Here is a 19,300-nt window from a genome sequence, read left to right as displayed (position 1 = left end):
TAACAAGATTAACTTAGGAATGCATTTTATGATTGTTGGGTGTAAGGCTATTTTAAAAAAAATAGCTGGACCACATTTACTGCTTGAGTCATAATGAACAACTTCAAAAATTTGACTTCAGCTCTGCAAGTTTGCAATAGATAGGATCTGAGAATGATTGATTTGGAGGATGTAGTAAAACACGACCTAGGTTTTGCTGGAATGGTACATCAATAGGCAGTCAGTGTTACTTAAACACTCATCTCTGCATTTTTAATCTTCCATTTTCCACCTGGAATCCTCAAATTTATTGCATATGAATGAGAAATTGCATCTCTTCCTCCACCACTAAAACACCTGATTTCCCAGATCTTTTGCCCTGTCACTTGACCTATCTCTATCCTTAAATGAATTAAAATGACTGGGCAAAATCTAGCAAATCAAGTACAAATGTCCTTTTTGGAAGGAAATTGAAAATTATCTAAATTATGAAAGATTGCAGGCTATAAGATGTAGAGGGATCTGGGAGTCCTGGTGCATGATTTACAACAATGCTAGAATGCAGATACAGCAAACAATTAGGAAAACCACAGAATGCTGTCATTTATTGCCAGGGAAACCAAAAACAGGAGTACAGAGATTGTTTCAATTGTGTAGGGTACTGGCAAAACAACTGTTAGCATAGTATGTACGAGTGTATCTGTTTAAGAAAATATGCGAATACATTGGAAACAGTTGAAAGGTTTACTAGATTCATACCTGGAATGGGCATTTTCTTGTAGGAGGAAAACCTGATTTTGTTAGGTTTGTATCCATGAAAAGTGACTCAATCAAAATATATAGATCCTGAGGGTTCTTGATGGTTCTAGTTCTAGATTCTCGATGACAAGAAAGTCCATCTTGAATGGGCAAATATTTTTAAATAGAGATGAAGCAAAACATTTTCTGGGAGTAATGAACCTTTGCACTTCTACTTCAAGTGAGTTGTTGAATATTTAAAAGGTAGACAGAAAGGGGTGAGAAAGGGAATAAGTGGGAAAATAGTTGAGAATACAGTCAGATAGACCACAAGCGTATCTAGCTGGACGATCCTGCCTTTGGTTGGTTCTGTTCTTGATTGTAACCAGAAAATCAGAGTTGTCTGAAGTTGAGCCCCATGGTTCACAACCTTGGTGCTGTGCTTGATGTCCAACTTTCATCTACATATCCAATCCAATAATAAAATTATCTATTTCCCATTCTATAATGTTGCTAAATCTATCCAGTTTAATTCATCTCTTGACATTTCTAGCCTGTTTTTACTCTGGTCTTGACCACTTTCTGATATCTTCTGGTCAGAATTTTTACCACTGCACCATCAGGTCTCATACAAAACTGCTAGGCATACCCTAACTTGCTTTCAAGTCTTTTTCTTTCCATTTTTAAATCTGTGCATACTCACTTGCACTGATTTCTGTGCTGATAATCCCTTTTTAAAATCCACATTCACATTTTCAAACACCACTATGCACCAATTAGATTTATGGAATGAGAAAAGAAACCAGCATGCCAATTAGGTTAGAGGTAGAAAGATTGGAATAAGGAAGGAACAAAGGAAAATATTGACACTTAATCTTACACAAAAACTTTAGAGTTTCTAAAATACAGTTGAATCTGTGATAACAAAATGTACCTGCTTTGCACATTTTACATGAAAGCGCTGATTTTGTAGCATTCATTTTTCAACTACTTTGCAAATGAATTAATAAAAATAGTAAATGATGCCACACTATTCAGTGTGCAGCAAGGCTTTGTGATAGGAGAGTATCTTACACATTGAAGTTGTATGCTTTTAGAACATCTTTTCCATCATTTGTTTCAACAGCACCGACTATGCTTACATAGTCACAGACAACACTTGTGAAACCCCTGTGAAAACAAAGTTCATATTTTTAAGCTTCTTACAACCAAATTTTATTTAAGTCTTTAAAATGAATCATTTAGTTCCCTCTGGTTTGTTATTTGAGTCATTTGATCATACAACATAGAAGCAGGCCCTTCAGCCCACCATGTTCATATCCATCAAGTACAGGTGAACCCTGCATTATGACCATTCGGGTTATGGCAATTTGCTCTCATAAAATTAACAAATTACTACCCAAAAATTTGAGATACACAAAATATGCTTTCATGGAATGTGTGAAAAAAGATAAATTTATTTTTCTTCAACTCTTGTTTCTTGCCATGCACAGATAGTATAGCATTGCATTATGAAAAATCAAGATACTGCTCATTTTCTAGGAATGCAACCCCACCCTTGTAACATGGTGCCTCTATCCATCTGCATTAATCCCATTTACCAACTCTTGGTAATTAAAGTATTCATCTAGATGCTTAAATGCGAAAGCACCTGCCTCCACCACCCACTCAGACCTTCTGGGTGAATAAAATGCTTCACTGGATCCCCCCTATACATCTTATCCAAAACCTATGCCCTCCAGCTTTTAGACATTTCTACCATGGGGAAGCCTCATAACTGAAATGCTCCATCCGGGAAATACCCTGATAAATCTCCTCTGCCTTTCTATTACCTACCTTTAATGGTGGAGAATACTGGTCTATTTACAAGGCAATGATTTAAATTCTACTTTGGACCTAATACTGTATCTGGAATAGATTCCTGTGCCATATTTATCACAGCTAGCATGTGCTAAAGTTTAATCCTTTCCAAAATAACAACTTTGTTAGCTTCAGTGATCACTGACAATCCTACCATTCTTACTGTGCTGTCTGGTCATTGATTTACCAGACTTTTGTGGGCTTCAGTATTGACCACTATAAAGATATCCTGTTTATCTTTGTGATTTTTTCTTTTAAAAACACCCTATACCCTGCCTCCCAAGCTCAGTTTTGTGCAACTAGAATTTTAATGATCCAATATTTTTACCTCCAAGCCCTACAAAATACATTTCTTTGAGACTGTCACCCCTATCTTATTTCTGGCACCACAGAAATTCTAACCTTCAAGACCCAGTGCCCCAAAACTTGATGAAGCATAACTTAATAAATTGTCTTTACTGCATCACAAACAGAAGGGGTTTATTTCCTCCACAATAGAAATTTAAATTTTCTAGAGTAAGGCTGATGGATTTAAATATTAAAAGTCTCCTAAAATATGGTTCTGGAATTTCTTTTTGGTCACACTCTCCCATCGCTTACCATCCTCTGCCCACCCCCAAGCCTTGTAACACTGCCACATACTATCATTCCTCATTGTTAACCATGGAATACAGGGAAATAAGGCCATACCTGGACCTCATGTGGGATCCTCCGAGTAAATGGTAATTGCTTTCAAGACTGAGACATTTGTTTGGCTGCCTTTTCCATGTATATACTCTAAGAGACAAATCCATTGAGGCAGTAACTACACGAAAAGGATCCTTTTTGGGAAAATAAAAAAAAGTGAAAAAGGTTTCAAATTAACACCACTACTTTATGTAATCTGTTGGATAATAATTAACATACCACAGAAATTCCACTGATAGTACCCTTGTGGTCATGAAAGCTGGCAAGGTGTACCCCATCAATGGAAAACAGTTTCATTTCTGTCTGGTGTGCAATAATAACTGTATTCATCCCATGGCCTTCCAGAAGTGCATCATTCCAGCCAGCCTCTTCATAAGTGAAATTTCCAACCTGTTCACCTTTCAAAATTAAATGTCAAATGATAAAGTGCATTACAGCTCAAACTGCAGTATTCAAAGTATCAATTATTGGCAAGGAATGGAACTTACAAAAAAGGTCCTAAATGCATATATTTATTTAGCAAATAAATCTGAATGATGGACATTAAAGTTTTGGCAGCTTTATGAAATTATAAATCATGCTGAAATTTGAACAGCTGCAAGATCAAACTGGTCATGATAAATACTGGGCTTGAATCCAAGTGCATAGGCCCCACCCAGTACCTCATTAATATGCACAATTTTCATGTATGAACCATAAAAGAGTAAGGCAGAATATTTGGCAATGAATGTAATACCTTACCAGTGATTACATTAGTGTATTCACCCAACTTCCAAATGTATGTTCATATTATGTTAGGAAAGGGAATTTTAAAATTTTATTACAGTTGGCATTGGAGCTAATTACAGTATCCCAACTGCCTTCTGTTTGAGATCATTTATCCTAATAAATGCTAATTTGGATGGAACAAATATCACAGGGGATTGCTGTAGTACACTAATTAGCTAATCTGAAGGTTTGAGATTGATCTCAATGTACAGATGATTTGAACTCACACATACAGGTACATACAATTGTAAAGAGACCTACTGAATTTGACTAAAACCAAGCAGAAATTTGCTGAATGATAAAAATAATTTTAAAATAATCCATCAGCATTCGAAGCCCAATGTTTACAAGTAGATTAAAACTTATAAGTAGGGTTTTAATGTCATTTCATATTCTTATGCCATGGAAAAAATCTTAATACCTTGTATTTCTAGTTGATGTTTTCTTTTTTGACGTATGATATCAAGAGTTATGATACTTTTTTGAAAAACCATAGCATTGGCGTTGGTCATAGTAACCAATCTGGATGGTGCTTTAGGTAACCAGCAAGCTGTGTAGCAGTTGTGTATTTGTAGGGAATCTGTTGCCAATCTGTCATCATCAAAATGATCCATTAAACATTCTGTCCGCAATACCTGTAAGGAATGCAGCTTGGTTTAGTGGCTTTGTTCCTACTATTGGACAATGTGCATTTAGTTGTATATTTAATTTAATAAAAATGGCTCCTAATCCATCACAGTATTTGTCTAGTGTGGAAAATAACGTGTTGGTTGATATACAATTTTCTTTAAAATACCTTATGCTGTTATGATTGGTTTTATAATTTTTTAAAAAAATAAAAACACTTCACCACAAAGCCAGAGATCCAATTTAACCAAGTTCAGAAAGAACCAAGGGGAACTTCGTAAATTAATTTGCTGGGTCATCTCTCTGACTACCTGGAAATGGGAAATTGTACACAATGCAACATCAAAAGATGAGGACGCTCGACTAAGCTTTGTGATATTTCTGTGCATCAATGAAATGGATGCGACCTTAAGAGAAAATAGGTTAATTTTCTATTTCAAGGTCTTTGTAGCATTCCAAATAACAGACTAAACTTACTGAGAACATAAGAAATTAGGAGCAGGAGTAGGCTATCAGGCCCTTCATGACTGCTCCATTGTTTAATGTGATCATGGCTGATCTATGCTGGCCTCAAAACCTCTTCTGTGCAATTACTCCATACCCCTCCATCAAATGCTTATCCATCACCACTTTAAGTACTTCTAATGATCCAGCTTTTACCACCCACGAGGGCAAAGAATTCTAGAGATTCACCACCCTCTGTGAGAAGAAACTTCTACATATCTCAGTTTTAAATGGGCAGTCCCTTGTAGTTATGCTCCCCTTGTTCAAGACTGGTGAAAACATCCCAACATCCACCTTGTCAAGCCCTCTTAGGATCTTATATGGATGAATAAGGTCACCCCTCATTCTTCTAAACTCCAAGGAAATATAATCTCTTAAGAGGACAACCTGCTCACCCAGGACACTTGTCCAGCATGATTTAGGTGGAGCCCATTCCAATGGAACAGCTCTCTCCTTCCCCAATAGTGGTGCCAGTGTCCCATTTCTCCCACACCAAGCTTTGAGTCATGCATTTACCTCTCTAATCCTACTTATCCATTGCCACTACTACTGAAATATGAAAATGAATTTGCATTCTGTTCCATTTTAGTTTGAGTAATAACAGAATAAACTTGGAACTTCTATAATTCTTGTGGACAACTCAAAGCCCTTCATAACCAATTTAATAACCAATGAACTATTGTATTAGAAGCAAAGCACAGCCCAGCATAAGCAGGAAATATTCTGATGAAAGGTCACTGAGCTGAAACATTAATTCTGTTTCTACCCTCAGAACTGCCTGGCCTACTGATTATTTCCAGTACTTTTTTTTTGTTTTTCTTTCAGATTTCCACCATCTGTTACACTTTGCTTTTATATTAAGATTTATTAAATTTCAGATGCTGATTCTGCCTATAGAGCACAACATGCCGATACAAGAACCATGTGGCACTGCTACACACACACAGTCTAATAATAATCATGTTCTAGATATGCATGCAAGCAGTCATGGATTAGGAGTTTATTTTCTAAATTGATTTCAGAAGAGCAATTTAAACATTTCTCTAATCTTAAATCTTATTTTCACTATACTTCTCAGTTAAACTAATGGATTACAGACTGCTGTGGATCAATGTGTGCAGAAGTATAATGCAATGGTTAAGCAATAGGTTGGATTTCAACAGTACTTCAGAATGTTCCATGTTTCACAGAAGCATTATATTTAATATTACATAATTTTACATGGGTAAAAATCTAAAAAGTTGTGAAGTATATGTTTACCTTAGCAGAGACATCATTACTTTTTGTACCACCAATGATCCATTGATGATCTGGTGATACCAGTAAAAAATCCACTGGTTTACCATCAACCAGCGATAAGCGAGAGATCTGGCTGAGATTAAGAACGGTTAATGTGATAAGTGCTCCTCCCCCTGTTCCCACCTGCAATGAAAAATATTGAACACTACATTAATAGATGCTACTTTCTTTAAATCTAATTTTAACTGAACATTGCATTCCTATTCTGCCAAGAGCAAATTTGAAATTATAATTTCACTATATTTGTTATGGTGGAATCAGTGAATTCAAGACACAAAATAATTGGGGTACATTTCCTTAGTAGTATATGGAATTCAAAGCATTCACGAGGAAGTGTTAGAACAGAAATAGCAAAAAAAAAAATCCCCAAGTATATTCTGAAAAATCAATAATGATGAAACAAGGGGTTTTCTAGATTTACAACAGAATCGTGATGAACACAAATGACGCTGATCTCAACCCAAAGTCATTGTGTTGTGGTGTCTGAAGTGGAATAAATTTTAACAACAGTACTTCTAAAACTGCAGCAGTCAATTGTGGAAATACCATGTTGTAAAATAATATAAATATGGAATAAATACATTTTTACCATTATTATATGAATCAATTTTTCAGTGCTCTTAATAAGTATTGCATTTCTAATGTTTGGATCAAAAGTGTGGCCTTTAGCAATGGTTCACACTTTAAATTTGTCTAAATGACAAGACAGATGTCTCGATCTCAACTAAGTATCCATGTTAGCAAAAGCCAACATGATCTTTTCATACCCAATAATATTAATTTCCACATGCACGTTTCACAATAAAAAGATTAAAACTTTACAACTGTATCTTCACTACAATCAAGTTTCTCTTGTGCAGGTCTCTCAATTTCTTAGCACCCTCTAGTTACAGTATTAACTCCATCCCCAATGAGGTTGTAATCATTTCACGTGTATGATTTTGTATTTCCTTTCAGGCCTCTGCCCCTTGATCTTGTGGTCTTTCCACACCCCGAATGACAACAATTTTCACCACTGATGATAGAGATATTACTACTGCTCCCCATGAGAACAACCATGGGAGATTAGTTATATCTATTAACAATAAAAATCACAAAGAAAAATGCCCATTTGACAGTTCACTTGCAATACTTCCAAAACAGCAAAAGTAATTTGGACTAGTGTAAACTAGCTTCAATTTATCAGACATTTTAGCTCAGAAACTGACATTAGGAGACAATGCCATTTGTTTCAGATCGTTGAAAGTCATTGGCCTGAAAAGTTTACTGTTTCTTTCTCCACTGCCTGACCTGCTGAGTGTTTCCAGCAGCTAAAGCAGATTCTGTTTCAATTTCTGTTTTTCAACATCCACAGTGTCCATGGCCCATATTATGACCTCAAGTGAAATGGTGCCACATTCCCTCTACTGGGAATGAGATCAAAGTTTACTTGTGTTCCATTTTCTGCCTATGAATCAACTCTATACCCTCCAGTCATCTGTGAAGCACACTATCCTATTATCCTTGCATGCATCACAACTTTTTGCAAGTTAGGCAAGACAAACATCAAACACATAGCAGAATGCTTTGTTGTCTAAAACCCATTGGCAAAGAAACAATATTCCTAACATTCTGAACGCTTTGTTTATTTGACAATCAAAGTCACAACTTCTTAGCTGGACTATCACATCAGGAGAGAAATTCCTCTTTAGTTGCTACCATTAAATGTGTGAGAGTATCAGCTACTGCTGATGACTTCCCAATATTCCACTGAAATAGAGGGAACTAAATATCAGTAGTTACATGCAATGGGTGATTTTCCTTTTAAGGGTAGTGTCAGTTCCACTGCATTTAACTATATCTGTTGATCATAACCATATGAAACTTTCCTGATCTAATTCCACTGTAGGAACAAAATAACCATGGATAGTATGTGTTAGTAGAAAAGGTCAAATAGAACTACTAAGAATAATCTACTTCAAATAAAATGGCAAATAATTTGCTGCTTAAAAAAATTGACATCTGATTGAACTTTTTCTTATCTATGACTATAGCAATACACAGCTGATAAGCATATTCCATACTTTTAGGACACTAAGATGATTAAATATATGATCCACATACAGTTAGGCAGTGCTGGTTAGCTATGTTGTAGGTCACCAAATTACAAACTGTACATGAAGTTGCAAAAACAGCCAGTTCCTCTCCAGTTTGTCCATTCCAGAGTTTAATATTTCCTTTGGAGTCTGCAGTAATCACAAGGCCTTGTTGTGGAAGAGTTAATAGTTTCACCAAAGGTTCTTCTTGTACTGATGTTGACCACAGTTGCTTACCCTTTGAAATAAAGGATCATTACTGACATGTTGGTGATGCAATGAAATACAAGTAAATGAGTCCTCCAGCCAAAGCTCTTTAATACAGTTTTAAAAAAGCTTTCTGCATGTTTAAACTTATTTGGAAATTACAAAATCAATTTCAAGAGAATATTATCACAAATGTAAAGGATTAAACTATTTAGTTCAACCACACAGCTACATTTTGTGTTTCTTTCCTTTTCTGGCTGAGCTGAAATAATGGATTTTATTCTGTATGCTTCAGTGGAGCAGTTGTTAACACTGAAGGGTAACTGGGTTGAAACTCTCAATATAAAGTGACTCTTCACTTGAAGTTTAATCCATAGTCATATCGTAACTTTGATCTTTCTCAGTATCCCCGAATATCAACATTTAATCCGTTTATTATTTTAAAGATACAAATGATCACCTCTTCTAATATTCCTTTTAAGGAGATTCAGTCTAACTTTTAAAATCTCTTAGTTCCAAAAGAATAAAAATGTACAACCACTGTATTCTCCAAATCCCTTATGTTGCCCCTACATGTCTTTTGAAATTTAGCAATGATAGTTCATCCCCATTAGTTTCACAAAGTAGCAGAGCCTAATCTTTGCATTTAGAATAGAATATACATACTTATGACAACTGACACAGAAAGTGACAGACATAAGTTTATGCGCTACAGTGGCACCTGAAAGTTTGTAAACTACAGCAATTCCATTGTTTCTGGTTGAGATATTGGGAGAGAAAAGGGCCAAAGCATTTATGAAATTAGGTTTATCATTTTGTACATTTTGATGTTTGACAATTAACGTTGGACTTTTCTAATGAATCTAAATTCTTTTTCATGCTGTTGGTCATCCATACCAAACATGCACAGGTTCATATCCCAAAAACTTTTAAAAAAAAGTCACTTGCTTGAGCTGTGCATTGTCCCGGGAACCTGGTGCAAACTCCTGCCATCCCACTGCTGTGCCGGAAACCTGAATGCTGGAAACCTAATGCGAATCCCTGCCCTCCCAGTTGTTGCACATTGCTTTGTTAAAACCTTTGTGCAAACCCTTGACCTCAGCTGGCAATCCCATAGTAAAGAATGGACCTCAGGTTGGTGTGGAGAGGCTGCCTTCAAGAGCCCGGGCAAGGGGTGCGACCACTGGGTGCTATGATGTGGGGTTCAGTGTTTCACACATGGGCCACTGTTGGGGATTGGCAGCACTTGCTCCATGTGTTTTCAGACCACCCGGATCCTACAGTCTCTCTTATCACCTGCCGGATATGATGGAAGCTGGTGTTCCTCCCACGCCCCCGTCTTTGTTTGGCTGCACTCTGAGTCCAACGATTTATCTATTTTAACATGCTCAATGGGCTGGAGAGAGCTGTGCAGCCAAAGAGACTACAACTTCTACTGCATCCAACAGGTTGTGGTGAGGAGACCATGAGATCCAGGTGGACTGACAGCACAGACCAGCAGACGTAGCCCGAGCCCCACACCTCAGTGTTGAGTAGCCGTACTGCTACCGGGTTCTAATGACCAGGTTCTTGCCACAGCAATACAACTTAAAAGGCAATATGTTGCAGCACAGCAGTGGGGAGGGCAGAGATTTGCACCACATTCCAGGCTCAGCAGAGCTGTTAGTAATGATTCTCTCTATATATTCTAAAATTACCCATTTTAACACCATCATCCTTGGGAATGCATTTAGAGTAGTAATTCCGAAGAGTAACTGATTACATTCAATGGATTTTTAATAGAATGTGCCAACCTCTCGAATGCTCCATGCTCGCAATGTACAGTCTGTAGATGTTGTACAAACCACAGATCTCCAGATTTTAGAAGCATCAAACTGATTGTCAGGATTACTCCAGTACTGCAATCCAGTGATCCTACCTTCAAAGATGAAAACAGAGATAAGGACATGAATAATATTCCTTTCGAGACAAGTGGCTGTTTACAAGTAACATGTGGATTATTTTTCTTTGTAGCAATGCACTTCATTTTTTTTTTGAGTCTACAGTGCTAACTTCAACCCATCCTGGCTAATGTAAGTAGTTTAGTCATGGTGCCAAAATACCAAGCTGTTCCAAATTCCCATACGCAATGGCTTTTACTCCTCATTGCAGGTAGCACCGGACCAACCTGGTCACTGCCCAGGAGTTCACACTTTATACTCTAAAAACGAACAAATAAATTAAAAATTGTCTCTTACAATAACAAATCAAGCTATTTGCTACTTACCACTGTGACCCCTGAAGGTTGTGCAGGTATAGTCAGTTGTGCTACACCCCGATGCCATGTGCTGTTCTAATTTGGAACGATGTAAGTAATACCTTTTCCAGGAGTTTATTCCATCATCCACTTTGGAAAGATTGCAGAAGATCCATCGCTCCAAACACAGTCTTCTATACATTCAAATGTGGATAAACATGAAATATTAGCATGCGTGAGGCTCTCCTTACCAGGGGGGGGTTCTGGAAAATGGTCCTTATTGTGATTTTCTGTAACATGAAGCCGCGGCTGCGTCATCTGCACGAGTTAAGAAAAGCAAGTTGAAGAATACATTGTGTTTTTACTTTTTTATTCCCCCCACATAAATTCTGTGAGAGTGAACTTTACTCTGCTTTCAAATTGTAAGGGCAAATTTCCATTACCTAAGTAGCCATAACACAGGTATCACCTGTACAGCTCAGTCACTCAAAGTTTTCTGTTAGTTATTTTAATTCCAAAAATAAGGCTTTGGTGTTTTTGTTCCACTGTTCCTCCTTCATGTCTCTCACAATAGTTCTGTATATTGAGAGTTTATTAAACATTACACACGTGCTTTCCACAATATATGGATGAATACAGGGTTCTGACTATGCATGATACATTTTACTCACAAGATTTCTTAATGAAAAATAATTCAGCCTTTTCCGTTACTTACAAAGCAGAATTGTAATGGAATACGCTCCACTTTGCCTTGTTTGATGCAATGGTAACTGCAAAAGCTTGGTAACATTCAGAACAAAGCAGTCTACTTGATTGGCATTTCATCCAACATTCTAAACATGTATGAATGGTGAACAGTGGCTTCAGTGTGTACCATCCACAGGATGCACTGCAACAACTCTCTCAGGCATTCACAGGAGCACTTTCCAAATCTACAGCTGCCACCACCCAGAAGGACAAAGACAACAGTCCATGGGAACAACTTCCCCAAGTTGCACACGGTACTGACTTGAACATGCAGAGCCCTTCCTTTGTTACTGGGTCAAGATCACGGAAACCCCTATGGAATACCATCCTGGGAGCATTTCTACTACAATTGTCCAAGAAGGCAATTCACCATAATCTTCTCAATGGTGACTAAGAAGGGACAATAAATGCTGGCCTTGTCAGGGACACATCTAAAAGATTAATTTTTAAACAGACAACACAGGTTACGATGCATGTTTTACAGTACTGATGTGCCACTCATACTGCTCAAAAGAATGTTCAATAAATTATCAATCAATTCCATATCAGTAAAAATCTAGAAACTGTCTGCTTTATACCATAATTTATATTAATCTACCATATAATTAAAATGAAGGAGTGTTTTGTAAAGGTTAGTTGAGCTTTCAGGTCATACACAGAAGTAGGTGAAAATACTTAAAAGGACTCAGGAGACCAGGTAGCATCAATGGTGAGGGAAAACAAAAGATAACATTTCAGGTTAATGACTTTTCACTAGAATACTTTTTTTAAAATCAGGAGCTGAGCTGCAGTTGCATTTGTTCTACATAAGCTGCCGTCAAGTTAATAAAGGAAAAAGTTAACCATTTTGTTTTGCTTCAGATCACTAACTAGCAACCACCTCTGGGCAGATAAGGATAATCTCAATTAAGATAATATAAACAGAGCAACTGAAGGCCAATCAGCCCCTCAAGCCTGGTTTGCCTCAGAACAAAATGATGGTTAATCCAAGCTTGGCCTAAAAACCATTTTCCCATGCTCTTCCCCTGCCACTTTATTATCTACTAGTTCAAATGTCTGTCAGTTTCCACCTGGAATGTAATTAATGACCCTACATCCACAGCTCTCTGGGGTGGAGAAATCCAAAGAATTATGACCCTCTGAAGAAATATCTCATCTCCATTTTAAATGGATAACACCGTATTCTGAAACTCTGCTGTCTAGTTTTAGTTACCCTGCACCCCTCCTGCCTTTTTCTTTTTATTAGCCAATTCCCCCATCCATGCCAGTATATTACCTACAATCCCGCACATCTGTGTAATGTGTAACATGGCACCTTATCAAATGCCTTTTTTTGAAATCTGAATCTACTACAACTACTGGTTCCCCTTTATCTACTGTTTGTTACCTCTTCAAAGAGCTATAAGCAAATTTATCGAACACGATTCCCCTTTCATGAATCAACGTTGACTCTGCTTGATTGACTTATGATTTTCTAAATGTCCCGCTGTTGCCTCTAATGGATTCTAGCATTTTCCCCAATGACAGATGTTAGGCTAACTGTTCTATAATTTCCTACTTTCTCTTTTGAAAATCGGAGCAACATTTGTAGTCTTCCTAATCCCATGGGACCTCACTAGTATTTAGGGAACTTTGTTGGATTGCAACCAAACATCCACTATCTCTGTAGCTACTTCCTCTAACACCCTAATATGCAGGCCACCAGGTTCAGGGACTTCAGTCTTTAGCCCACTAGTTCACCCAGTACTTCTTGCTCAAGTGATAGGGATCATTTTAAGTCCTCCCTCCCTACAGCCCCTTGATTACCAATTATTGAAATACTTTTAGTGTCTTCAACCATATGAAAAATTATTTAGAACCTCTACCATTTCTCTATTTCCCATTATTAATTCCCTTACCTTAACCTCTAAGAGACCAAACTTTTGCTACTTGCTTGCTTGTACCCGCAGTTTACTTTCAGGTACCTTGACTGAGATTTACATATCTCCTTAAATGTCTGCTACTACTGAACTGCCATCTCTGATGTCCCCAATTACCAAGAGGCACCGATAAATATGAAACCGTTCCTCAGCAGGGAACCAAGAGTTATAAAACAGAAAGAGGGTGCAAGGAAGAAGAGAAAAAGCCATTCCAATAAAAGTTGCTTGACAAAATTAGCAGAAAATAACTACTTACTTAAAAGCCTTATATATATACATAGACGTCATTAAAACATAGGCATTAAGCCAGAAGGGGCCTTTGATGGGCTCTTGGGGTGATGGTGTGAGGTGCAACAGAAGCCATTGCTGGATATGGTCTGGCTATGATGTACAGTTCCACCATCACAACTACTCTTTCAATAAACAATACTCTTTCAATCTGCAAGACATCTATCAATGTATCACTGCATATTGTTAAAGGGAATTGAACAGCAATGTGATGTTTCTTTAGAAGAATTAACAATAAAATCAAATGAGGCAACCTTGCTCAGCTACAAAATAAAGATTGGAAGAGGATACTACCATCAACCATATTGAAGTCTAAAATGTGGGGGAATGGCAGGGTGTGTGTGGTTATGCACCAAAGCTAGAAAATAGAGAAGATGGTTTGAAGAACGATACTACTGACAACCACAAGGTTACAGTCATGGGGAATACAACTTGTAATTTGGTTATGGGAGGTGCAGAACCCTACTTGGAGAAATAAGCACCTACTTGAGAAGCAAATGGAAATTGCATAGCATTTCACAAGATGGCTAAGATGTATTTTTTTTGAGAGGTGAGGGGTTGGGAGCGGAGGCGCGGGCTAGGAGGTTGATGGAAAAGTTCTCTCATTGAATTTGTCTGCCAGTACTGGCTCCTCCAAAATAATTGTTTGCCAACACTTTTGATCAAATGCAATAACCTCACAAAACAAACAACAATGACAGTGTGTGAGTCACATCTCAGTTGGTAGCTCTCTCATCCCAAGTCAGAAAGTCTGTTCAAACTTCACCCTAAATTGCATACAAAAATCTGAACTACAGTGCAGTACTGAGGGGGTGCTGCCTTTAGAGAGAAGTCCCTCTACCCTCTCAGGTAGATAGAATGGTTCACAAGACCTGTTTAAAAAAGGAGAGTTCTCCTCAAAGCCCTGGCCAATGTTATCACTCAACCAACAGCATGAAAACCAGCATCAAATTGTTATTGGCACGTTTCTTATATTACAATGACAACTATACTTTCAAATGCATATTGCTCATAAAGGGTTTGGGGCATCTCGATGTCAACCACAACACTAGGCAAATGCAATTTCTCTTTCTATTCAGAAGAAATTACTATTCAGGCAGCAATAAGGGACATTACACAAACAAAATAAAGGGATGCACATTACTGCATTGGCAGTAAAAAAAAAAGCAGTATCTACAATACAGATTGCAATAGGGTATTGTAAAAGTTATAGTAAGAATCACAAGTTGTCATAGGTAAACAATAAAAGGGCACAAGAAAACTGTACCAATGATAGTAAATTGCACAGTCGGAAGTAGGGGACATCAGGTAGCATAAAGATTATCCAATACAGGCAGCAGTAATTAATTAGCCTCACCTCCACAGCCAGGGAGTATCTGCAGCATCATTCCAAGCCTGTAATTACAAGAAGTGAATATTTATTCTCTGAGAGATTTGGAAAAATTTATTGGGCAGTGACAGTGTGCAGAATTTGCAATTTGTTGTAAAGTAGTAAGGTCAGTTTGGAACTGGCATGAGAAATGTATTCCAGGAAATACTTCCCATGGAGTCATCAGTAAATTCTTTGATCATAGGAGTTCTCAATTTGAGGAAGAAGAATTATCAAAGGGGAACTAAACAATTCTGAATTACCTCTTTAATTCTCTTAAGTAGGTGTGTAAATCCAACTCTCACTCAGAATTTTGTCTCGACTTCCAGACTTGAAGTAAGAGAAACATGCAGCACAATAGTGGCTTTGATGAAGAACTACAGTCCAAAACAGGCAACAAGTACTAGAAGAAATTATTAAATGCTTAGAGTTCTGTTTTATACAGAATCTTAAAGGAAAGGGGGTGGGAGTGGTTACAGAGGCAGAGGGAGATGGAAAATTCCACAGTATGGGGGATCTGATTGTAAAAACAATCACTAATGAGGAGACCAACATGTGCGCAACAGGTTAAAGGTAGAAGAATGGAGAAACTGGACTGAAGATTAGAGATACCATGGAGCAAAAGCATCGGTAAACTGAACACAGGGATAAGAATTCTAAATCTTAGGAGACAGTCTATGAAGCACAACTGTGTCAGGTTTAAGGGATGAGCAGAAATCATCACTGAGTATAGTACACTCAGCAGAGTTTTAGATGAGCTGAATCAGGAGAGTAGTGAAATAAAAAATTGTTACAAGTTTTTGCTGTTGAGAAAAGTCAGTCAATAAAGGCACAGATGAGAATTTCAGCAACAGAGGTATTGAAATAACAGCATGTGGGTGACCCAAGCTGAACCAGGTGGTTTTCATGAAGTGGTTAGGATGTCAAAAACATTCCTGCCACATAACAAAGACACAAGAGATTCTGTAGATGCTGGAATCTGAAGCAACACAGAGAAAGTGCTGGAGGAACTCAGCAGGTCAAGCAGCATCTATGGAGGGATATGAACAGTCGATGCTTCGGGTTGAAACCCTTCATCAGGGCTGGAAAGGAAGAGGGCAGAAAGCCAGAATAAGGAGGTTGGGGGAGGGGGAGGAGCACAGGCTGGCAGGTGATAGGCGAGTCCAGGTGAGGGGGGGGGGTAGATGTAAGAAGCAGGGAGGTGATTGGTAGAAGATGCAAGAAGGAATCCTGTAGGAGAGGACAGTAGACTATGGAATAAAGGGAAGCAGGTGGGGAGTACATGGGCAGGTCATGAGGGCAGGAGAAGGGGAAAGAGAAGGGGAAAGAGAAGGGGTGGGGGGGCCACAGGAATGAGTAAAGATGGGGGGGGGGGGGCAGAAAACAAAGCCATATCAGTCTTGTTTATTCATGGACAGCTGCTAGGGAGTTTAAAACCCCTGTATCTGAAGGATTTACAGGTATCTCTATGAAAATGAGAGGGTACAGAGTCAGTAGCAACCATAAAGGAGGACAACTTAGACCTTCCTAACATCTAGCTGGAGGAAATAATGGCTCATCCAAATCAGTTGATTTTGTTCAAAGAATGGTTCAGTCAGTGAAGGTTTTATGGAGCTAGCAGGCAGGCATTTAAGCTGATGCCATGTGTGTCAATGCGAGAGGGTAGCACGTAGATGAGAGGAAACAAGGGCCAATGACTGTGTAGGGACAGGTAGAAAAAGCATTGTGAGCAATGTTCTGACTATAATCAGATAAATAAGAAATGGAACCAAATACTATCGGTCCCACCAAGCCGTATAAAGTGAAGTAAGGAAATTATGGGGGGGAAAAAAACGGATGATTAAGTTGGAAGGCTACTTTGGTTAGCAACTGGGAGCAACAAAGAAACTTCAACAGAAGCAGGCATAGCACTATTTTTGTGCAAAGCTGTTAATTTCCCAGTCCTTGGTGCCATTGCTTGATTTAGATACAAGCTACAAAGAGGCTCCAGGTTTGATACAAAAACACATAGCTCAGTCATAATTTCCCTATATTTTAGCTGCATTTTTTCTTCAGTTCAAAAACTCCATCTAGTCCAGAGAAAACAGGATTGCAACAGATCCTCATCCATACCTTGGTGGAATTAGTGCAAGAGGTAACAACCCTTGACTTTGCATGTCTTCACAGTGGAGGACACAACAAACATCCCAAGATATACAGCTGTGTGGAACTGGCACAGTTGGAGAGTTCACGCCTTGGGTAGATCAACACTTATCATACTGAATGGCTAGGGAATGCTTGAGTGATTAAGTGACCTATTCCCGTTTTCTTCTGTGCATCCTTATGCCTGTATTTATCGGCCAGGATAATTTAGTAGGAAACCCCAGCATTAGGTTTTCTTGTACATTTGGAAGTAAGATAGGCAGAGTAGATTGGGTTGGGCTATTTCACTGAGCTTGCTTCAGAGCCTGATGCCAAGGCATGGAGTTACAGCAGGTCACACATTACACCCGAAGAAAACATCCTGTACTGGAGTGGTGCAGAATGCTCTGACTTCTGCCTCTGAGTTGCTCCAGGGTTCGGCGTTTTCCCTCACACGGGGTGTCCACTGCAGCAAGTGAGGCCACGGTCCCTAGGCACCACATTCAGACCCCAAGCGCTGCAGGTTGCTGCCCCACCGCTGCTGCCCGACCTGCTGTGGGGTTGCTTACCTCGTTCACCTGCGAGGCCCGTCTCAGATCATCGGCCTCCAGCAGAGTGAAGACGTGGATCAGACAGTCCCGAGTGAGGACGGAGACCGGGACCGGGCTCGGCTCCATGCCGGGGGCAGGAGCTGGCCGCCGTTGTGGGGACCGATTACCGGCTGGGAGGAGTCCTCAGTGCCCCGGCAGCGCCTCCCGCCCACCACCGCCGCCGACCAATCGGTCGGCCCACCCTCTACGGCAGCCCGACAGGCACAAACATCAGACGGAGCCCGCCGCCTGAGCGCTCCAATCCCGACACCCAAACGACCCCGCCCAACCCGCCGGGCAAACGGCCAAGGCCGGGAACGGCTGCGCAACCCCCGGGGCAGTGACTTCATCCAAACTCTGCCGGCCTTCGCACCACCCCACAACAGACCCTGCTGAATCTAAAAGTTCTTCATCCAGTGGAGAGCCCGTCTTTAGCCACCAGATCGAAAGACGATATTATTCGCCACGAGTTCCACTCTCTGTTAGCTACTCACCGGCTCATCCCCATCCCCCGAGTTTGTTGCTCTTTCATGTTTGCATTGGTGTTGTTTCCTGCTCTTGTGCAGAACACAAAACGTTTCATCAGCTTTGCTGCTGATATCCTTCCGTTCTCACTCCCGGTCCATTGCTGCCTCTCCTTTTCCTTTTTCTTAACTTCTCTATCTCCATTTCTGGGAATAGGTTAGTGACCAATCTCCATTACAAGCCTATAGAATCCCACAGCTCTCTCAATTACATTTCCTCCCACTCATTTCCCATAAAACTCCATTCTAATCTACCAGTTTCTTCTGCTCCATGGTATCTGTTCTGATAACAGTGCCTTCCCCACCTCTTCCTCAACCATTGGTTTAATCCTTCACTTTTGCTGACAGGGTTCTCAACTTTGTCGGTTCCATTTCCTGCACTCTTGCCTCCTAACCAGAAACAAGGACAGGGGTTTCCTCATGCTCACCTTTTACCTCCCCAGCCTCCACACTCATCCTCTGTAATTTCTGCTACCTTCAAAAAGATACCAGACATATCTTCCCCTCCCATTCCAAATCGATCATTTCATTCTATGACTCCCTTGTTCACTCTCTTATCTCCACCAACAACCAGTCACCTCTGCATGATACCTCCCCTATGTAACCATAGCTGCAAACTCTGCTGTTTTACACCATCTAGGGTCCCAAACACTCCTTCCAGGTGAAGCAGTGAATCATTCCAATTTTGTGTAATGCAGATTGGGTGAGACCTTTGAAGAGCACCTCTATTAGGTCTGCTACCATACCCTGTCTACCCAGTGC

At 39.4% G+C, this 19,300-nt stretch overlaps 1 protein-coding gene across 4 annotated transcripts; it reads right to left on the bottom strand.

Annotated features, from left to right (window-relative positions):
- Window positions 1-524: 524 nt before the first annotated feature.
- On the bottom strand, window positions 525-18,254 carry fbxw12 (F-box and WD repeat domain containing 12). Of its 4 annotated transcripts, none has more exons than XM_052018916.1 (10): window positions 17,994-18,096; window positions 15,292-15,329; window positions 11,232-11,298; window positions 10,538-10,662; window positions 8,566-8,775; window positions 6,424-6,585; window positions 4,454-4,667; window positions 3,484-3,662; window positions 3,268-3,398; window positions 525-1,887 (listed from the first exon to the last, which is right to left on the bottom strand). In XM_052018916.1, exons 3-10 carry the CDS (start codon window positions 11,296-11,298, stop codon window positions 1,788-1,790), a joined length of 1,188 nt encoding a protein of 395 aa, XP_051874876.1. In that variant the 5' UTR covers window positions 15,292-15,329; window positions 17,994-18,096; the 3' UTR covers window positions 525-1,787. The 4 variants fall into 4 exon arrangements, with proteins under 4 accessions (XP_051874876.1, XP_051874873.1, XP_051874874.1 ...); XM_052018913.1 differs by lacking the exon at window positions 11,232-11,298 and adding an exon at window positions 11,011-11,174 and having other exon boundaries at window positions 526-1,887; window positions 17,994-18,254; XM_052018914.1 differs by having other exon boundaries at window positions 527-1,887; window positions 11,011-11,298; window positions 17,994-18,030.
- Between the last annotated feature and the right edge of the window lie 1,046 nt (window positions 18,255-19,300).

Source organism: Pristis pectinata, chromosome 6 (genome assembly GCF_009764475.1).
Source record: "Pristis pectinata isolate sPriPec2 chromosome 6, sPriPec2.1.pri, whole genome shotgun sequence".
Lineage (NCBI taxonomy): Eukaryota > Metazoa > Chordata > Chondrichthyes > Rhinopristiformes > Pristidae > Pristis > Pristis pectinata.
This window is presented reverse-complemented; position numbering and strand designations above follow the sequence as displayed.

Coding starts and splice junctions, on each gene's coding strand:
- fbxw12 (XM_052018913.1), bottom strand. CDS start 18,101: ATGGAGCCGAGCCCGGTCCCGGTCTCCGTCCTCACTCGGGACTGTCTG. Junction 10,663..11,010: donor AACCTTCAGGGGTCACAGTG/GTAAGTAGCAAA, acceptor TCATCTTTGAAG/GTAGGATCACTGGATTGCAG. Junction 1,888..3,267: donor GGATCCCACATGAGGTCCAG/GTATGGCCTTAT, acceptor TTGTTTTCACAG/GGGTTTCACAAGTGTTGTCT.